General features: G+C 47.8%; 2 protein-coding genes and 1 long non-coding RNA gene across 6 annotated transcripts in view; 1 reads left to right on the forward strand and 2 right to left on the reverse strand.

Annotated features, from left to right (window-relative positions):
- Positions 1-129: 129 nt before the first annotated feature.
- On the reverse strand, positions 130-15,968 carry LOC130858357 (uncharacterized). Its single transcript, XR_009055043.1, has 3 exons — positions 15,702-15,968; positions 14,789-14,849; positions 130-334 (listed from the first exon to the last, which is right to left on the reverse strand). It is a non-coding gene; the product is annotated as an uncharacterized LOC130858357 (long non-coding RNA).
- LOC130858354 (anaphase-promoting complex subunit 7-like) lies at positions 10,932-12,690 on the reverse strand. Its single transcript, XM_057744672.1, is given in 2 exon segments — positions 10,932-12,555; positions 12,558-12,690. Coding segments are annotated over 2 exon segments (1,626 nt in total). The 5' UTR covers positions 12,658-12,690; the 3' UTR covers positions 10,932-11,029.
- TCHP (trichoplein keratin filament binding) overlaps positions 15,259-19,290 on the forward strand; it is a 16,910-nt gene continuing 12,878 nt past the window's right edge. The window contains exons 1-4 of one of the 4 annotated variants that reach the window (XM_057744675.1): positions 15,259-15,319; positions 15,783-16,063; positions 17,670-17,863; positions 18,652-18,862. In XM_057744675.1, the coding sequence (XP_057600658.1) occupies positions 17,670-17,863; positions 18,652-18,862 (405 nt within the window). In that variant the 5' untranslated portion in view covers positions 15,259-15,319; positions 15,783-16,063. The remainder of the gene's footprint in view (positions 15,320-15,782; positions 16,064-17,669; positions 17,864-18,651; positions 18,863-19,290) is intronic. The other 3 variants (XR_009055042.1, XM_057744674.1, XM_057744673.1) reach the window with 3 other exon arrangements.

The raw sequence follows: 19,290 nt of genomic DNA on the forward strand, positions 1-19,290 counted from the left end.
AACAGTACAGCAAAATCCCTGCTCCTGTGGGCCTGACATTCTAATTGGAGAGACAACACAACCCAACACAATACATTATAATACCATACAATACACATATAAATAAGATAATTTCAAATTTTATAGAGACTATAATAAATGTAAATGAAGAAAATTAAAAAAAGGCGGAGTGGACGTCCCTGGTGGCGCAGTGATTTGGCATCTGCCTGCCAATGCAGGAAACACGGGTTCGATCCCTGATCTGGAAGATCCCACATGCCATGGAGCCCGTGCATCACAACCACTGAGCCCGAGTGCTGCAACTACTGAAGCCTGCATGCCTAGAGCCCATCCTCTGCAACAAGAGAAGCCACTGCAATGAGAAGTCCACGCACGCAACGAAGAGTAGCCCTCCCCCCAACCCCCACCCCCGCCCTGCTCGCCACAACTGGAGAGAAAGGCCCACTTGCAGCAACGAAGATCCAGCAACGAAGATCCAACACAGGCCCACTCACCCCCCAGCCCTCTGCACACACACACAAAAAAACAAAAACACCAAGGCAGGGTGACAGGTGATGACTGAGGACATGACTGGGATAGGATGTAGAGAGTTACACAGGCAGTAAGTACCTATAAAGTGGTGACCTTGATCCAAGACCTAAGGGAGAAGTAGGAGACAGCCAGAGTGGCTGAACATGTGCAAAAGTCTTAAGGTGGCTAAAAGCTTGGTTGTGGGGACCAGGGCAGGGAACAGGAGTGGAGCCAGTGAGAGGAAAAGGCAGAGGAGTGGAGGGATAGGAATTGAGCTCAGGGAGGTGAGCAAGGGCTTGTTGGGTTAGGTAAAGGGTGGTGTAAAGTTTGAATTTTATCCTAAAGGCAAAGAGAAATCACCAGTGTCAGAAAAATAATCGCCAGACCTAATTCAATATTTTTGAATTAATCTTTCACAGGGTAAATGGGAGAAGAGGCTATTCCAAACCAAGGACATGACCCACATACAGTCAGGAAATGAGAGGGTCTGAGGGAGACAAGGCTATCATCCCTTCTTACTCATGATCCAAACCCTGACAAGTCCCATCAAGTCAGCTGGCCCACTAATAGGAGCCCAAGCCATCAACTTTGGCTTGTTCCCACCCCACCCCACCTCACCCCCTCGGGCATCCTAAGATAACATCTCCTTGAAGCCTCCCTCACCAGCCTGCCCAGCTCTTTGACCCCGTGACAGAACCCCACCTACATTTCAGACACTGCCATTAATTCCACAGAGAGATCACAACCGACATGGGGACCTCCAGCCCCAGATGACGCCCTGATTTCTCAACTTGCTCCATCGCAGCCAAACTACTAGAGACTATGGCTGATATAAAAAATTCAAGTCTGGGAGAACTGTCTTGCCATGGAACATGGGTTTGATGTGCTGAGATAGGTCATTGCTCTGGGTTAATGCAATGTCTTGAAAGTTTGTCCATCCATCTACCCACCCATCCATCCACCCACTCACCCATCCAACAAATGTTTTAAGTGCCTGCTCAATGGATTCCCATAGCTTATGACAGGGGTTGGGCTGGTCCCAGGGGCCAGGTTGGCAGCATAAATGGATGCTGTGGGCTGAGTGTTACACAATAAGGAGTGGAGGGGACTGTGGAGAACTGGGGATCACACAGACCATCTAAAGGGCACTGTGGCACAACTCATTGCCTGGAGTTCCTAGTTTTTCAGATTTCTCAAGCTAAGTCAGAAATCTACAGTTGAGGGCAAATTTTCTTGATTTTTAGATGTTGGCAACTAATTTCAAACAAAAATTTTAACACTAGGTAAGCAACACAAAACATTTTTTTCTTTTGACACAATCTCAAACTTACCGAGAAGTTAGATGCACAATTCAAATAGCTTTTTGTTCCTGAATCATTTGAGCCTAAGTTGCTGATATAATGCCCCATCACCCTAAATACTCCCTAAGTTATTTCCTCCAAACAAGGATGTTCTCCTACAGAATCGCAATACATCCATCAATGCAGGAAATTAACAGATACATTTTTTACCATCTAATACTCAGAGCTCATCAACTTTCGCCATTTGTCCAAAGGATGTCCTTTGTAGCAAAAGGGTCCAGTTCAGGATCTCATGTTGCACGTAGTTGTCCTGTCTCTGGCGTCTCTTCACTCTGGAACATTCCCCAGTCTTCGTTTGGTTCTCGTGACCTGGACTCTTTTGAAGAGGCAGGGCAGTTGCTGTGGAGAATGTCCCTCAGTTTAGGTTTCTCTGATGTTTCCTCTCAGTTAGATTCTGACTGTGCATCATAGATTAGATGCAAGTTGTGGATTCTGTATATCATGAACTATCACAGAGGTGATGCTGTGTCCTTACTGCATCAAAACAGATGACAGGTGACTTCAATTTGTCTATTATGGATGATGGATGATGTTATTGTGATCACTTGAATAAGATGGGGTCTTCCAGTCTTCTCCATGTTGAAGAAATTAACAAATATTTTATAGGGAGGTACTCTGAGACTAGGTAAATATCCCATCTCTCATCAAACTTTCCCTTTATTTCCATCAGTACAGACTCTTGATTCCATGGGTTACAATCCATTACTGTTATTATTTATTTGGGTGCCCAGTGTATCCTTGATCTGGTCCATGATAGCCCCTTTAAGCTGGCTTCTGTGTCCTTTTGACATGTCTTCATCATTCTTTAAACACTTCCTTACTGTCTGACACAAGATATTCCAGGCTCATCTTGTACTTTCTCTGCCCTAGTTCAAAAATCAGCCACTTTTCCATAGAACCCAGCTTCCTTTTAGTATTTGGAAACCAACATCCAAATGTCTTATGATTTGAGGGGTGTCACTGTCCCTAGATCCTCTCAGTGGACTGAATTACACACACACGTGCACACACATTTATATCTCTATTTATCTGTATTTATTTCTACAGTATATCGATATTGAAAATCGTGAGTTCACCCTAACAGGTCCAATTCCAGCCTAACTCACATGGGGTTAATTCTAGTCTTTCTATGCTGGTAACTCCCTGCTCCGACACTGAGAAACCTAGTATTCTCATTGTTTTCAGTGGGTTCACTTATTTGACCAACCCCCATATGTAATGATTTCTTATTGTTGATGCTGTGCTCTCTCCAACAAGAATACCGTCTACACCCCACGCAAGCTCTGGCCCCCTGTGCTAGGCTACCCTCACTCCATGCAGACCCTCTTCTTATCTCATTTGGGCTATGACACCTCTCTGTGGGCTGGCACGCGCCCTCTCTCCCTTCCCCTCGTTGCTGATGTTTACCTTGCTGGGACCCACCTAATGGATAGAAGACTAGAAGGGGAGGGGAAGGGAGGAGAGGGAAAGGAGAGGAGCCCCATAGACTTAGCCAGCTGGCTTTAGCTATGGGCTATCAATCCCTACCTTTAGCTTATTATAATGGGGCAGATTTCACGCATTCAATACGTATGTGTTGAGTGTTTACTCTGAACCAAAGAGGACAGAGGAGGTGGTCAACAAAAAATAAAGTGTCGTGGGGGAAATACTGCCAGACACAGAGGAGCCACCTCATCTTTTTGAGTTGTTGGGCCATCACACTTGCTCCATCAGCTGCAAACCTGCTCTCAAATCGATTTGCAGGACCAGCTTGGCCAGTGGAGTTAATTCTCGTGCTTGGCATTGACTCCATGGGAGTGAGGTGTTCCTGCTACAAAGTTTCACCATTTTCCTGAACGGGCTCCACCCCGTGTTAATAGCTTCTTCCCAAACCGAATCATCAAATCCAGGTTACACAAACTGTCCCTTCCTAACTGTGTCTGTTGGGGTGGATAAAGTAGACCAAGTTCATGGTCTTTTGGACATTTCATTCTATAAATCAGCCTCCCCACGTGCACGTGGTCATAATAATAATAACAACGGGTAACGTTTATGGAGCACGTACTATGTTTCAAGCCCAGCATCTTCGCTTTATAGCTATGTGGCCGTGGACAGGTCATTTCCTGTGTAAGTTTCCTGTGGCTGCTGTAACCAATGACCACAAACTTGGTGGTTTAAAACAACCAAAATTTATTCTCCCACAGTCCGGAGGCCAGAAGTCTGAAATCTGTATCACTGGGGCAAAATCAAAGTGTCAGCAGCACTGCACGCCCTCGGAGGGCTCTAGAGGAGAATCTCTTCCTTATCTCTTCCAGCTTCTGGTGGCTCCAGGTTCCCTAGACTTGTGGCTGCATCACTGCATCTCTGCCCCCTTCTTCACATGGGCTTCTCCTCTGTGTGAAGTCTCTCTCTGTCTCCCTCTTTTTTCTTTTTTTTTGGCTGAGCCTCGAGGCTTGCAGGATCTTAGTTTCCCAACCAGGGATCGAACCCATGCCCCCCTGCAGTGGAAGCGTGCAGTCCTAACCACTGGACCGCCAGGGAAGTCCCCTGTCTCTCTCTTATAAGGACACCTGTGATGGCATTTCGGGCCCACTCAGATAATTCAGGATGGTCTCTCCATCTCAAGGTCCTTAATCACATCTGCAAAGACCCCATTTCCAAATCAGGTCACACTGAGAGGCTCCAGGGATTAGCACCTGATCTCTTGGAGAGCCGTCACTCAGCCCACCACACTTCCCCTCTCTGAGCCTCAGTTATCCCACCTGCTAAACGAGAAGAGTAATAATGGTATCGACCTCTCAGGGCTGATGCGAGGCTTAACGGGTTAATGGAAGCCAGGCAGCTGGTGAGCTGGCAGGCAGGCAGCCCTCAATGAATGGCATGGTTATTACGAATCGATTTCTTGAGTTATTTCTACCCAGGACTGGCAATTGTGGGGGTAATTGATTCTGGTGATGTCACCTCTCCAACTGCCAGGTTTTCAGCAGGATTAAATGTGCCAAATTGGCTTTATTGAGCCAACTCCTCTGGGTGTGAAGAGCCACCATGCCAACCCGCCTTGCTGTTTCGCAGGCCCGTCTGCCGCTTCTCCCTAATTAACGCAAAGGCGACACTCGCCAGCAGGCCCCCTCCCTGCCATCCCAGGAAAACACTGCCGCATACTACAGCTAAATATTTGAACATTTTTTTTTCAGTTGCTGAGTGAAAATAGTATTTTGGGCATGTAAACAGCACAGAGTAAAGGGAGAAACGCCGCTTCATCTTCTACCCAGAGGGGCAGCCTCAGGGGAAAAACACTATAGGGAAACCCAACTATGTCACTGACTTAAGACAGTGTCACAACAAACTACCATAGCTATCACTTCCAGCTGTGTGACCTCGGGCAAAGAACGTAATCTCTCTGAGCCTCAATTTCCTCATCTGTAAAATGGGTACCCTAATAGACCCTCCTTCAAAGTACTGAGAATATTTAAGGCGATGGGACCTAAGGATTTAAGCCTCCACCTGGGACACAGGTTGGCACTCGGCATAAGTCACGTGGGGATGCTGAAGGTGAGGATGTTGATGATTCTAGAAATGCACCCCCCTCCAGCTCTCAGTAATTCTGGGTGGAAAGCACGCAGGCCCACCTCGCAGGGACCCAGGATCTTGTCCTGACTCTGTTGTTGACTGGTTTCTAGACTCTATTTCCCTTTGTGAGCCTCAGTTTCCCCATGTGTTGAGTGAGTGGGTCCAGCACGATGATTTCAAAAGTCCCTTCTGGGAGGGGGAGGGGTCAATTGGAAGATTGGGATTGACATATACACACTACTATGTATAAAACAGATGACTAATAAGGACCTACCATATAGCACAGGGAACTCCACTCAATACTCTGTAATGACCTATATGTGGATAGAATCTAAAAAAAGAGTGGATATATGTATATGTATAACAAATTCACTTTGCTGTACACCTGAAACTAACACAATATTGTAAATCAACTATACTCTAATAAAAATTTAAAAAATAAAAATAAGAAAATAAACTAGGTTGAGGCCACACACACACAAAAAGCCCCTCCTACCTTCTAATTCCACTACGGGCTCTGGGAGTTTGTCCCTCACTCCTACTGCACCTGGCAGCTGGCTTTGCTGCAGGACCCAGGCCAGTAATGTGAGTACTTTACTGTCCCGATGAGGGCGGAATAGAGGCACACCTAAGGAGACAGGATGAGTGGTGAATAGAGGAGCCTGGGAACATCTCAGATGCTTGCTCAACAGAGATTGCACTGAATTAGGAACCGGTCCTGCACACTGTCCAGGTTCTGTGCCAAACCTCTCCGGCAGAGGCGTGGTCCTCTAGCCCATGTCCCCATGCCCTTCTCCCCCTGACCATGAGGATATAGTGTCCTACTGGTCACAGCTTCATTCACCCACTCTAGGTATTTATTAATCACTCACTGTGTACCAAGCAGTATAGCAGAGGCTGGGACGCACAGCAGGAACCAGACAGCCAGGTCCCTGGCTCTCATGAAGTTCACGGTCCAGTGTGGGCACAATGTTAATTTTTAAAATCATTTCTTTAACACTGCAGTGAACACTATGGAGGAAAAATCCAGTGTGTTCTGAGGCCAGATGACCTGACCTAGTCAGAAGGGCTGGGAAAGGGCCTCTCTGAGGAAGGGGCGTTTACACCAAGACCTGAAGGATGAGGAGGAATTAGAAGGTGAAAGAGCCTTCCAGGCAGAGGGAATAGCACAGCAGAAACAGTGGCCGTGAGACTTAAAGAAAAGGCTAGTGTGGCTGGTGGAATCAGCCAGGGCCCAGACCTTGCCGGGTCCCGTGGCTTACTCACGGTGTGGCTGCACGTGGAGGGAGATGGGGAGCTGAGAAAAGCTCAAGGTTAAGCAGAGAAGGGAGCTGCCCCGACACCATCCACCAGTTGCCTCGAACTTAGGAACTTAGGAAGTGGAGGCTCTCTGCCATCCAGGGATGGCCAGTGGGTGCCCGTGTCTGGGAAAGGTGTGGAAAACACAACAATGGCTCAATGCCCCATCTCAGTGGACTGTGCCCAGATCCGACAGCCCAGCAGGACGGAACCGGAGTGGGCTCTGGGGTGGGGACCTGACGCACACCATACAAGCCAACCATGCTAAGCCTCAGTTTCCCCACCTGAAAAGTGGAGTAGCAATAACCCATAATTCCTAGAGACACTGAGGACAGGGGGAAGTCACATAGCACAGTAGATGTTCAGTAAGTGCTAAGAAGTCTCCTCTTCTTTGCAGCTTCCATTTCTGCCTCCACATGCTGAGGCCACTGGAGATACTGGCTCTGCCACTCACCTCATTTGGGCACGACCTCCCCATTTCCAGGCCTCGGTCCCCCGTACCAAGGGAGGGATTTGGATGGGGTGAGCCCCACCCCGCTGGGCCAGGTGATTCTCTAGCTGTGGTGAAGGCAGATCCAGCAGGGATCCAGCCTTGTCACAGAGATGTGTTCTTGGCCCTCGCCCCCCAGAGGGAACTGGGGAAGAACCTCTGACATCCCTTCCCCAGCTGTTTTCATGGTCCAAGAATTACCCTTTGATTCTAAAAGGGAGGGTCTCATCCACCACTTGTTTTCCGTAAATATTTGCATTTTTCCAACAGCGTTTGCTCACTTCATGTCTCTGAGTCACCGGTGACCCTGATAATTCTCATAATTTTTCAATTTTTTCCATTATTATTATATTTGTTATGGTGACCTGTAATCAGTGATTTTTTTTGTTTGTTTTTTGGGGGGGTTTTTTTGGCCACGCCTCTGCACGGCATGTGGGATCTTAGCACCTCAACCAGGGATCCAACCCATGCCCCCTGAATTGGAAGCGTGGAGTCTTAACCACTGGACCATTCGTTGTTCTTTGATGTTGACTACTGCAAAAAGATTATGACATGCTGAGGCTCACATGATGGTGGGCATATTTTAGCAATAGAGTATTTTTTAATTAAGGTATGTGTATTGTTTGTTTAGACATAATGCTATTGCACAATTAATAGACCACAGTATAGTATAAATGCAACTTACTTATGCATGGGAAACCAAGAAATCTGTGTGACTCATTTTATTGTGGTATTTGCTGTATTGCGGGGGTCTGGAACTGAACCTGCAATATCTCCAAGGTCTCCCTGTAACAATTTCCCAGCTCCTTCCCGTAGGAGAAAGGGAACTAAACCCAGCACTTGAGGCAGGTGCTATGCAGAAAACTGTCCGCTTCAGGGCAATGATAGCGCCAACAGGTATCATTTGTCTAGTGCTAATCATGTGCCTGGCACTGGGTTTAAGCGGCTGTTAATCAAATCAGCACTAGTATCCCCATTTTACAGGTGAGAAAACCGAAGCTCAGAGATATGAAATTATTCAGTCCTAGTCAGAGGCTCCTTCATCCACATCGGGCTGGCCTTGAAAAATAACACAAATGCCAAAAAAAGCTAGTGCCACTCCATCAGATAAATGTATGTTAGCAGATGGAAGCAGGCTGAGTTATCTGAGGGCTCTGAATGGAAGGTTCTGGAACAGAATTCCATTTTCCAGCTTCCTCTTCACATAGGAGCAGGTCTGTTAGAATAGTCTGATGAGCTCACCTGTTGTGATGGGAGGTCCCGGCCACCCCTGAAGTGGGCAGGCTTTCCTGCTCAGGTTTCTTTCAGGACAATGACCTCATCACTGGGAGGGATGAGGTGAGTGCCAGGGGCCAGGAGCCCTTAGAGGAATAAGCAATATGGCAGCATCCGGGTTAAAAAAATAATTGAGGGGCTTCCCTGGAGGAGCAGTGGTTAAGAATCCACCTGCATATGCAGGGGACACAGGTTAGAGCTCTTGGTCCAGGAAGATCCCACGTGCCGCGGACCAACCATGCCTGTGAGCCACAACTACTGAGCCTGTGCTCTAGAGCCCATGAGCCACAACCATTGAGTCAGTGTGCCACAACACCTGAAGCTGCGAGCGCCTAGAGCCCGTGCTCCGCAACAAGAGAAGCCACTGCAATGAGAAGCCTGAGCACTGCAACGAAGAGGAGCCCCCGCTCACTACAGCTAGAGAAAGTCTGCGTGCAGCAACAAAGACCCAACACGGCCAATAAAATAAATAATAAAAGTAAATAACTAATTTTTTTTTAAATTGAGAGACAATAACTAAAGGTGAACAACGATGAAGAGCGTGTCCCCCTTCCCTCTTTAGTAGGTGGAATGATGTCTACCTCCTAATCCCAGGACCTGTGAACATGTTACCTTATGTGGCAAAAGGGACTTGGCAGAAGGTCATGGAAGCAACCTAAATGTCCATTGACAGATGAATGGATAAAGAAGATGTGGTACATATATACAAGGGAATATTACTCAGCCATAAAAAGGAACGAAATTGGGTCATTTGTAGAGACGTGGATGGACTTAGAGACTGTCATACAAAGTGAAGTAAGTCAAAGAGAAAAACAAATATCGTATATTAACACATATATGTGGAATCTAGAAAAATGGTACAGATGAACTGGTCTGCAAGACAGAAATAGAGACACAGATATAAAGAACAAACATACGGACACCAAGGGGGGGAAGTGGGGGTGGGGGGGATGAATTGGGAGGTTGGGGTTGACATATATATGCTAATATGTATAAAATAGATAACTAATAAAAAAATTAGTTTCCAAAAAAAAAAAGGAACTTGACAGATATGATTAAGGTTAAAAACCTTGAGACAGGAGATTATCCTATGTCAATTATCCAGGTGGGTACATGAATCCTTAAAAGTGGACAAGCTTTCTTAATTGGGATCAAAAGGAGATGTGACTATGGGAAAATGGTCAGAGGAAGATGCTATGCTGCTGGCTTTGAAGATGAAGGAAGAGGCCATGAGTCAAGGAATGTGGGCGGCCTCTAGAAGCAGGAAAAGGCAAAGAAGCTTCTCCCCTACAGTTTCCAGGAGGAACGCAGCCCTGCTAACACCTTGAACTGAACCCATGTCAGACGTCTGTCCTTCAGGTGTACAAAGTGTTCATAAAATGTTAATTACAGAGAAGCTGGTGCAAAACATAAGGAAACTCTCTATATCTTTGTAATTTTTCTGTAAATCTAAAACTATTCTGAAATTGAAAGTTTAAAAAATACAGATGTCCAGGCCCCATTCCTGACTGAAGCAGTCAGAATCTCTGTCATTGGGATCAAGCATCAGGATATTTTTAAAAGCTCTCCAGGTAATTCAGAACTGCCAGGGTTGAGAGCTACTCACACATTGAAAGCCCCTCATAAAGTATAAAGCATAAGGGAAAGGCAGGATGTTATGATTGACCAACCAGTGCTTTATTTTATTTTTTAATATTAATATTTACTGAGGCTGCGCTGGGTCTTAGTTGCGGCATGCAGAATCTTTTAGGTGTGGCATGTGGGATCTAGTTCCCTGACCAGGGATCGAACCCAGGCCCCCTGCGTTGGGAGTGCCGAGTCTTAGCCACTGGACCACCAGGGAACTCCCCCAATGCTTTATTTTTTTTATTTTATTTTTTTACTGTACAAAAAACAGTTTTATTCATTACCCCAACTGCGCCTCTGTTCATGCTCTAGGTCACACTTGTTTCTCAGATTCGGCCCAGGCTCATAGGCAAGTTACCAGATTAGCAAATAGGAAAACTGTTCTGCAAAACAGCAACTGTCAGCTTAAGGCATTAATAACATTGCAGAAGGACAAGGTTACTAGGGAAGTTTGGACAACTGAGGATAATGATTTCTGGGACAGGAAACCCTCTCTGAAAGGGCCAGCCCATGCTGCTGCTGGGAGATGACACTCTTGCTCTGGGTGACAGGTCGCTCCTTTAAACCCACCCACAACATCACAGACAAAACACTGTCTATTCCTCGAGCTTTCAGATTTAGTAGTTCTATAAAAAGCACTCTATCCCAGAAGCCCAGACACATCCAGGGGCCTCTCAGAGGGCTCACTCGGTCCTCCCTGGCTGAAGCAGGGGAGGATGGAGATATATGGAAGGTTGGTCAGGCTCAGTTTTTAAAAATGAAGTTGCTACTAGAAATACGGAGCAAGGGGCAGAGACCACTCCTACAATCACATGCTGAATCACTGTCCTCCCAGAGAGTGGGCTCCTACAGGTTTTTTCAGTCCATGGAAGTGCTCAGAGCAGGGCAGGCCAGTGCGGCCACGGAGCTGCTGCCTGCCTCACTGCATGCCGAACCACTGCTCCTGGTCAGCCCACTGGGCCGCCTCACTGTCGCTGCCCTCCAGGTCCCCTTCTTCCCCACTCCCTTCCATGTCGTCCACATCCTCCTCCTGAGTAGCATCCGTGGGACTCTCCTCCTTCTCCATCTTCTGCATCCCCTCTAGAGACTTCTGGTCATTGGGGTCCAAACTTAGTGCTATACTATACTGGTCCATTGCTTCCTGATACTCATTGACAGCTACAAGGAAATCTCCTAGGATCCGATGCAGGACACAGTCACTCTGATTAGCTAGCGCGTTCCTTAGCAAAGCAATTCCATCTTCATATTTCTGTTCTCTGCTAAGTAGTTCTGCTTTTTTCACCACAGCCTTAATATAATCTGGCCTTTGGGTCAGGGCTTTATCTAATAAAGTTTTGGCTTTCTCCTGTGTCACTGGGTCTTCAAGACAAACGGTGGCTAAAAGGGTAAGGGTCTGTGCATTTGCTCCTAAAGTTTTGTAAACATTGTTAGCCATTACCATTGCTTCACGAATACTATTGGAGGCTAAGTAACATTCGATGAGACCTTCGTAACAATCTAAGCGACAAGGTGCAAGACGTATAGCCTCCCGAAAGTGGATTATTGCTTCTTGGACTCTGCCCATGTTTCTAAGTGCTGCTCCTTTACATAGCAAAGCTTGAACACTATTACTATTCAGCTGAATGGCTTTGGCTCCTAAATAGAGGGCTCGGGAGTAGCGTTTGCTATAGAAGCTATGACACCCAGAGACCACCCAGGGTTCTGCGTGTTGATCAGAAATATTGAAAAGGCGGCAGCCAAGGTTCTCCACATCCTCTAGCCGCCCTTCTCGTGCCAGGAGATAGCCACATACATCCATTCCTTTTATCAGATAAGGATCCAACATCTGTGCCTGTTCAAACTTGAGGACAGAGTTTTTATTGTCTCCAGCTCTGAAGTACAGATCTGCTAAGCTTCCCAGTAGGTCCACATTATCTCTCAGTAAGGACTTTTTCTCTAGTGAACAGATGGTATTAATTGCTCTCGAGTTGTCACCAATATGCACAAAAGCATATGCTTTGGTCCACACAGAGAGCCAATCCAAATTAGGCACGGTCTGGATCACGTGCATCGTCATTGATGCCACCTCTGCACCTTTTACAGAAAGGGACAGCAAACCTAGAATGGCATCAAGGGCTAATGGGCACTGCCTCAGCACTTCCTTATAGCTGGTGACTGAAGGTCGCTCCTGACCAGCTTTCTTGTACAGGTTTGCCAACATCATGTTTATTTTCGGAGTTCTTTGTCTTGAAGGGATCCCATCAAGTATAGCAATGGCATCTTTATCTTGTTTTAGCATTGTAGAACATTCAGCCATCTTGTATTTTACTTCAATTTCAGATGGAAGACACTGACTTTGTGGAGTGGATGCAGAATTTCCAGTTGAAGGTCTCACTTTTGAAGTTTTACTTAGGGCTTTCTTCTGCTGTAATGCCATTGTATACTTACTCACAGCATTCCGATATTCGGGTGGTTATTACTCATTGTAAGTAACAAGCTGCTGAGGAGCCGCACGTTGGAGTGCAGCCCCGCGGCCGCCATGTCTCGCACGTGGTCTATCACATTCATTCTGCCCGGCAAGGCCGCGGGTAGCGGCTGCAGCAGCGCGAAAAGCCGGTTGAAGCTCCTTGGGGAAGACTCCCCAATGCTTTATTTTTAATAAAATCATACAAGTAACAGTGATCATCTTAAAAACCCAGAGAGAAATAAAAACTAAAATCACGCAATCCTGGCCCCTAGAGACAGCCAGTTTTTGGTGAAAAAGCCCTTTTACGCTTTTTTTCTCATGGATACCTACACTTATTATTATTCCTACTGTTATTGTTATTAAAACACAAAACTGGGGCTCTGAGAGGCAGCCCTGGGGCCCCCGGGTCTTTGAGCTCACCTGTCTACTTCTGCATCCTTATCTTCAGGGAGCGTGGGGAGCCCAGCCCAGCCCAGGTACGAAGAGAGAAACTAGGGAGTCGATGTTGAAATGCTATGAAAACCCAGCAGAGGTAAATGTGTCTCTGCAGCGCCACCTGCTCATTAGGTGAGGGCACTGTGTGGCCTCCAGCACTGTGACGGTTCAGCTAATAGGGAGCTGCTCCCGTGTCAGCATGCCACCTCCTCATTCCTGTTTTCTGCTCCCGTGCTAGGACACCCGAAGACAATTCCAAGAACAGCCCCAGGGAATGGTGCGCTGGCCCAGGGCCCAGTGCATGCAGCATCCATCTCGATGGTTGTCTGCCAAGGCTACCCCCAGCCCCCTGTGGGCCATAGTCATCAACTTGTCCCTAAATATGTAATATTGCTGAACTCTTTATATGCCCCAGCTAGTCCACATCTGCTGGCCTCTTTCAAGAGCTACCCCTGCAAGCTACGAGATGCTGGAAAAGCAGACTGAAAAGAGATTCACAAGCTCTGGAGCTTGGGTGTAAATCCTGACTCTTGTCGTCCTTGCTGTGTGACCTTGAGAGAGTTGCTTGACCTTTCAAAGTCTCAGTTTCCTCATCTGCAAAATGGGGGCAGGAACCTCCCATGTTGGAGGGAAGCTTAAACAAGAAAATACATCTAAAAGCAGCTGGCACATGGTAGGTATTCAAACAATGTTAATTCCTTTTGTCTTTCTTTTTGCTTTCTTTCAACATCATCAAAGAAGGGACTCAAAGTTGGGGGAAATCTACTCATTAATTCTCGATGAATATTTATTAAGTGCCTACACTGTGCCAGGCACTGGAACCACAGCAGGGAAGGTAATGATCCCTACCCTCAAGGTGCTGCAGAGTGGGTCCAGGCCCTGGAATCAGACAGAGCTGGGTTCAAGTCCTGGCTCTACCACCTACAAGCTGTGGTTCCTCCAGCAAGTGCCGTCCCAGAAGAAGAGGCCCAGAGGCTTCCAGGACCAGGCCAGTCAAGCCCTAGGCCCTTGATCCCAGTAGTGAAGCTTGTTTGGTCCTTAAAGGCCATTTACAGATGAGGCAACTGAGGCCCAGGAATGGAAGGTCTTTGCCCAAGAGGCACAAAATGAGGACCTGAAGGCAAATCTCCCACAACACAATTCACATATTTCTGTTCCTACCACACTCAAGAAGGCCCATACACAAGGATTTATTTATTGGGCTCTTTCGTTGTGTGGGCAGCTCTGGCTGGACTGATAAGAGTAGGTGGCTGCTTCCCCCCTCCATTGGGGACACAATATGGAAAAGTGGCCATGACTTGGCCAAAGGGGTTGGGAACCAGTTGGAGGCTAACCCCGGGGAATTTCATGCGCAGTGCAGGGCAGATGCTAAGGAAACACATGTCAAGTAAAGGGAGATGTCAGAGCTTGCTCACCTGAGATGCACTGGGTGTTCTGCTCCTGGGTCCTCTCCATTTAAACCTTCATTTCCTGGGACTTCCCTGGTGGTCCAGTAGCTAAGACTCCACACTCCCAATGCAGGGGGCCCAGGTTCGATCCCTGGTCAGGGAACTAGATCCTACATGCTGCAACTAAGAGTTCACATGCCACAACTAAAGATCGCACAGCCACAGCTAAGACCCAACACAGCCAAATAAACTTTTTTTAAAGTGCAAAAAAACCAACAACAACAACATTAAAAAAAACAAAAAACATAAAACCCTTCATTTCCTCTTACAAGGGCAACCCTAGAAAGCAGCCCTGTTGGTATTCTTGCTAAAAGCTAAACTGAGGCACAGTAAAACTTTTAAGACTTACTGATTTGAATCAGGCAGCAGCACCAAAGCAAATGTGGTCAGGAGCACTCTACCGGCAGAATCTAGGAGAGAGGTTTTTAGAAAGAAGATGTGAAAGCAAGGAAATCATTTCATTGGCTATAGCTTAAGAGGTTGCCTTGTTTAGGAAAGACTAGTTGGCTGTTTGTGATTGGTTATGTCTCTTTTTCTCCGATTCGACTGCATTGTGTTCGAGTGCATTGTCCCTGGCTTAGGTTTAGGTTGGCTTGCATAGGCTACCGAGGCTTCAGAGTCTCCCCAGACCAACGGCCTCCTTTTTCAGTTACTTTAACAATCTCATTTCACGGACAAGGACACTGAGGCACAGAGTGGTGAAGTCACCTGTCCAAGACCACACGACGAGCGTGGTGGAGGTTGCAACAGAGGCCACGCTGTTCAACTGGACGTTATACTGCATCCAGGAAAAACAGAGAAATGAATAAAGGGAGGAAGGAATGAAGGGAAGAATAAATGAAGACGAGAACGGGAAAATGAAAAGAGCATGAATGAAAGAGTGGGTATTTTTATTTTTTTTAACGAAATAGTTGATACTTAAGATAACACACGTAATACACGCCGGTTATAAAACACACTGATAGAATGAACAGCCTTGAGCCCACCACCACGCTGAGACAATAGAAAGTTATCCATAACTCATTCCTCCTGACGCCAGCGGTTCTCCGAGCTGGCTGCACGTTGAACCTGGGGGGTGGGGTGGGGGGCTTAGAAAACCACTGACACCCTTGGGGAACTTGATGGGATTTGTCTAGACTTTGGTTCGGGCATCTGGATTTTTAAGAGCTCCCCAGATGATTCTCATGTGCAGCCAGGTTTGAGAACCACTGGCTTATAATCACCTCCCCTGTCATATCCCTCGGATTTTCCCGCACGCTCACCTTCATCCTCCCACAGGTAGCCACCATCCTGAATTTGGTGTCATGAATGCATTCTTTTCCTCTTTCCTTGCCCGTTTCCAGGACTAGCGACGTTTGCGATTGCGCTCCCGCCCACCACGCGGGGGCACCAGAGAAAAACACAGCCTTTTTTTCCCTCTCTGAGTCGCTAGTAATCGCGCGGCGGAAAGCTTGGCCCTCGCGGCGCTCCGTCGCCGACCCGTTGCCCCGGCAACGAGCGAGGAACCCGCCGGCTTAGGAGCAGCTCTGCCCCTTAGGATTGCCGCTGGCCGGGCCGGGCTGGGTTTGGGCCTGCGGGAGCTCGGGCCGGGACCGTCTTCGGAAACTCCGGGGCGCAGAGAAACGTGAGTCGGGGGCTTGGGCGCGGTCGGGGACCGGCGTTGGGGCCGGGACCCGCAGAGCCCCGCTGCAGTCGGCCCCGCGCTGGCGGGAAGGGCGCCCGCCGTCCCGGGACGCTATCGCGGGGCGCCTGGGGGTTCGGCTTCCCGTGCTCACTCTGCTCCCCGCGCGCTCTGGGTCCGACACGTTCCTCTGCAACCGCTTTTGCCATATGTGGATGTTGAAGCTAAGAGAGGGATGCTACTTGTTCAGGAAGCAGCCCAGCTTGTTGGTGGCCGATCCGGGACCGGAATCTTAAGTTTTATGACTCCCGGTGCAAAGATTTATCTGCGGGCGGCTCACGGGGCAAGGAAGAAAGTTTGTCAAGCTTGTCATAGTCTGAAGACAGACCACAGACTGGCAGCCTCAGGATAAAACAAACAGGCCAGCCTCAGCCTCTGGCCCATAAACGTAGATCTTTTTCCTCCAGGTTCGGAGGACTGGGAGTTTGCTTATTCAACAGGAGTTCCTTAAGCACTGTCACAGCCAGGCACCGTGTAGACCCTGCACCTGAGGCAGCCTTTGGACCAGGGGGAAAGGTGTCTGGAGTGAGACTGGTTCTGCTTTCAAGTCTCCAGTTGTGTCCCCAGATTGCTCCTTGACCCGTGCAGATCGGTTCCTCTCTCTGGGTGGTGGTTTCTCCATCTGTGAGATGAGGGATCTTCCTCCATGCTAATCCGGAACACTTCCAGGTGTGACACCTGGATTGGGCCCACCTCAGACTGACATGAAGTAGGATCCCAGCTCTTTAATAAGTTCCCTCTACTTCCTGGCTTTTGTGATCTTGAGCAAATCACTTTACCTCTTTTAACTTAAGTGTCCTCACCTGCCAAAAAATGGGGCGATAGTAACAATGAAAAAGGTCATATACATCAAGGGCTTCACACACATATGTATTCCTTAGATTATTATCTATGTTACCTAAGGCAGAGCATAGCTGCCCCCGTGGTGCTAGTCCAGCATTGCCAGGACTGGTTCTCTGTCTCTGTCTGCTGTGCCCTTGAGGATGTCTGGCTCACAGCCTGGTGCAGTCCAGACTTTTTTTTAAAATAGATTTATTTATTTATGTATTTATTTATTGGCTGTGTTGGGTCTTCATTGCTGCACACGGGCTTTCTCTACTTGCAGCGAGCAGGGGCTACTCTTCATTGTGGTGCACGGGCTCCTCATTGCGGTGGCTTCTCTTGTTGCAGAGCACGGGCTCTAGGTGTGTGGGCTTCAGTAGTTGCTGTGCATGGGCTCAATAGTTGTGGTACAGGGCTTAGCATGTGGTATCTTCCTGGGGCAGGGATCAAACCCATGTCCCCTGCATTGGCAGGCAGATTCTTAACCACTGCGCCACCTAGGAAGTCCCAGACTTATTTAAATAGATGATTTGCAGCCCTGATGACAAGTCATTTTTAAAATGCTGATGCCTGGGGGCCTACCAAGACTTTTTGGATTTAATTGGTCTCGAGTGGGGCCCAGGCTCTACCAGGTGATTCCAGTGTGCAGCCAAGGGGTGAGGACCACGGACTAAAGGGATGAGGGGTGGCGGCAGGCTCATTTTCTTACCACTGCTGTTCTCCTCAGATGGCACTCCCCACACTGCCCTCTTCCTGGTGCAGCCGGAGGCTCCCAGATCAGCAGGCTGCACGACAGCGACGCCGGGAGCAGGAGGCCCAGCTTCGGCAGCAGTGGGATCAGAACAGCCGCTACTTCAAGGTGTCTGACATCTGCAGCTCCAAACAGGCAGCATGGAGCTCCAAGGCCTCCTACCAGCGGAGGTAATTGTGTGGTGACCACCATCGGTTAGGGTTGGAGGGCCACTTGCTGTCAGGAGGTGGGACCTTAAGGACTTGGGGGAGTGTGGCTGGCCAGCATGGACTACCTGCATGGTGATGTCTTTCCAACTGGAAATTGAAAAAAAGATCATCAGTAAGGTAACATGTTTGCACTGAAAAAGATAAAATGATGAAAAATGTATGTAGAATCTGGAAGTCTCCTTGTAATCCAGCACCCCCAGGAGAGAACCATAGTGAACTATGTGCTGCATATCCTCCCATACTCTTCTCCATTTGTGTTTGTGTGTAAATATATATACACACATATATTCATTTTTTATAGAAATACACATGAAAACATGGAAGTTAAAAGCTTAGGCTTGAGTCAGACAGACCTGATAGAAACCCTGACTGTGTCCCTTGCTATATGAATGAGCCTCAGTTTCCTCATCAGTAAAGTGGGGCTAAAATAGAACCTACTTTATGGGATTTATGTGATGATTAACATAAAACCGCCCAGGTATATAGTACCTGGTACATGGTAACTGCTCAAATAATATTAGCTAGTACTGTTAGCACGTGCATATACAAGCCAATTATACATTTTCTTCTTGCAAAAACAAAATTCTGTTATGCATGGTGGTTCTGTCACCTGTGTTTACTTTGGCTGGAGGATGCCTTTCTGGGTCACCACGTTCTGTCTGCCTCAGCCTCTACCACCCACACAGCCAGCCGCATGTGCCCCGTGTAGCTGTGGCACGAGTGGCTGACAGTGGCTCCTTCTCATCCAGCATGCATGCCTACCAGCGTGAGAAGATGAAGGAGGAGGGGAGGAAGCGTCTGGAGGCCCGAAGACAGAGACTCAGGCGGCTTCTGGTGGAGGAGCAGGACCTGCTGGCCAGAGAACTGAAGGAGCTGAGGCTGAGCATGAACTTGAGGGAAAGAAACATCCGGGAGCGGCACGGGAACCTGAAGTCTGCCCGAGAGGAGCAAAGGAAACTGGTAACTTCGAGTAGCTCTTCAGGAGGCTGCAGGGCAGGAGTGCCCAGCCTGCCAGTGATGCCATGGGGGGGGTCATCCTCGGGGGCTCTGACCTGATGAGACGGCAGTTCACTCCAGAGCCAGCGGGAAAAGTGCTTACTCTGAGTTCTTCACGTGTGTTTTCCATGAGTCATCTCTATTCTCGTTGGCCCCTTAATCATTACATCTGAGTCCTTTTTCTTTATTCTAGTTCTTTGGTCCCACAAAGGCTGGGATGGATATATTTTATCTTCCAAAGTAGTCATGTGCAATGGTGAGCCCCAATCTCTGTTTTTAACCCGTTGTATATTTTGAAACAGATCTTTAGCATCTAGGACCCATGTGTAGCATCAGATTTTGGCCCCCTTTCGTCACCATTATAAGAGTCATTTGTCAGTGCTGTGCAGTTC

The sequence above is a fragment of the Hippopotamus amphibius genome, chromosome 8 (genome assembly GCF_030028045.1).
Source record: "Hippopotamus amphibius kiboko isolate mHipAmp2 chromosome 8, mHipAmp2.hap2, whole genome shotgun sequence".
In the NCBI taxonomy this organism is placed as follows: domain Eukaryota; kingdom Metazoa; phylum Chordata; class Mammalia; order Artiodactyla; family Hippopotamidae; genus Hippopotamus; species Hippopotamus amphibius.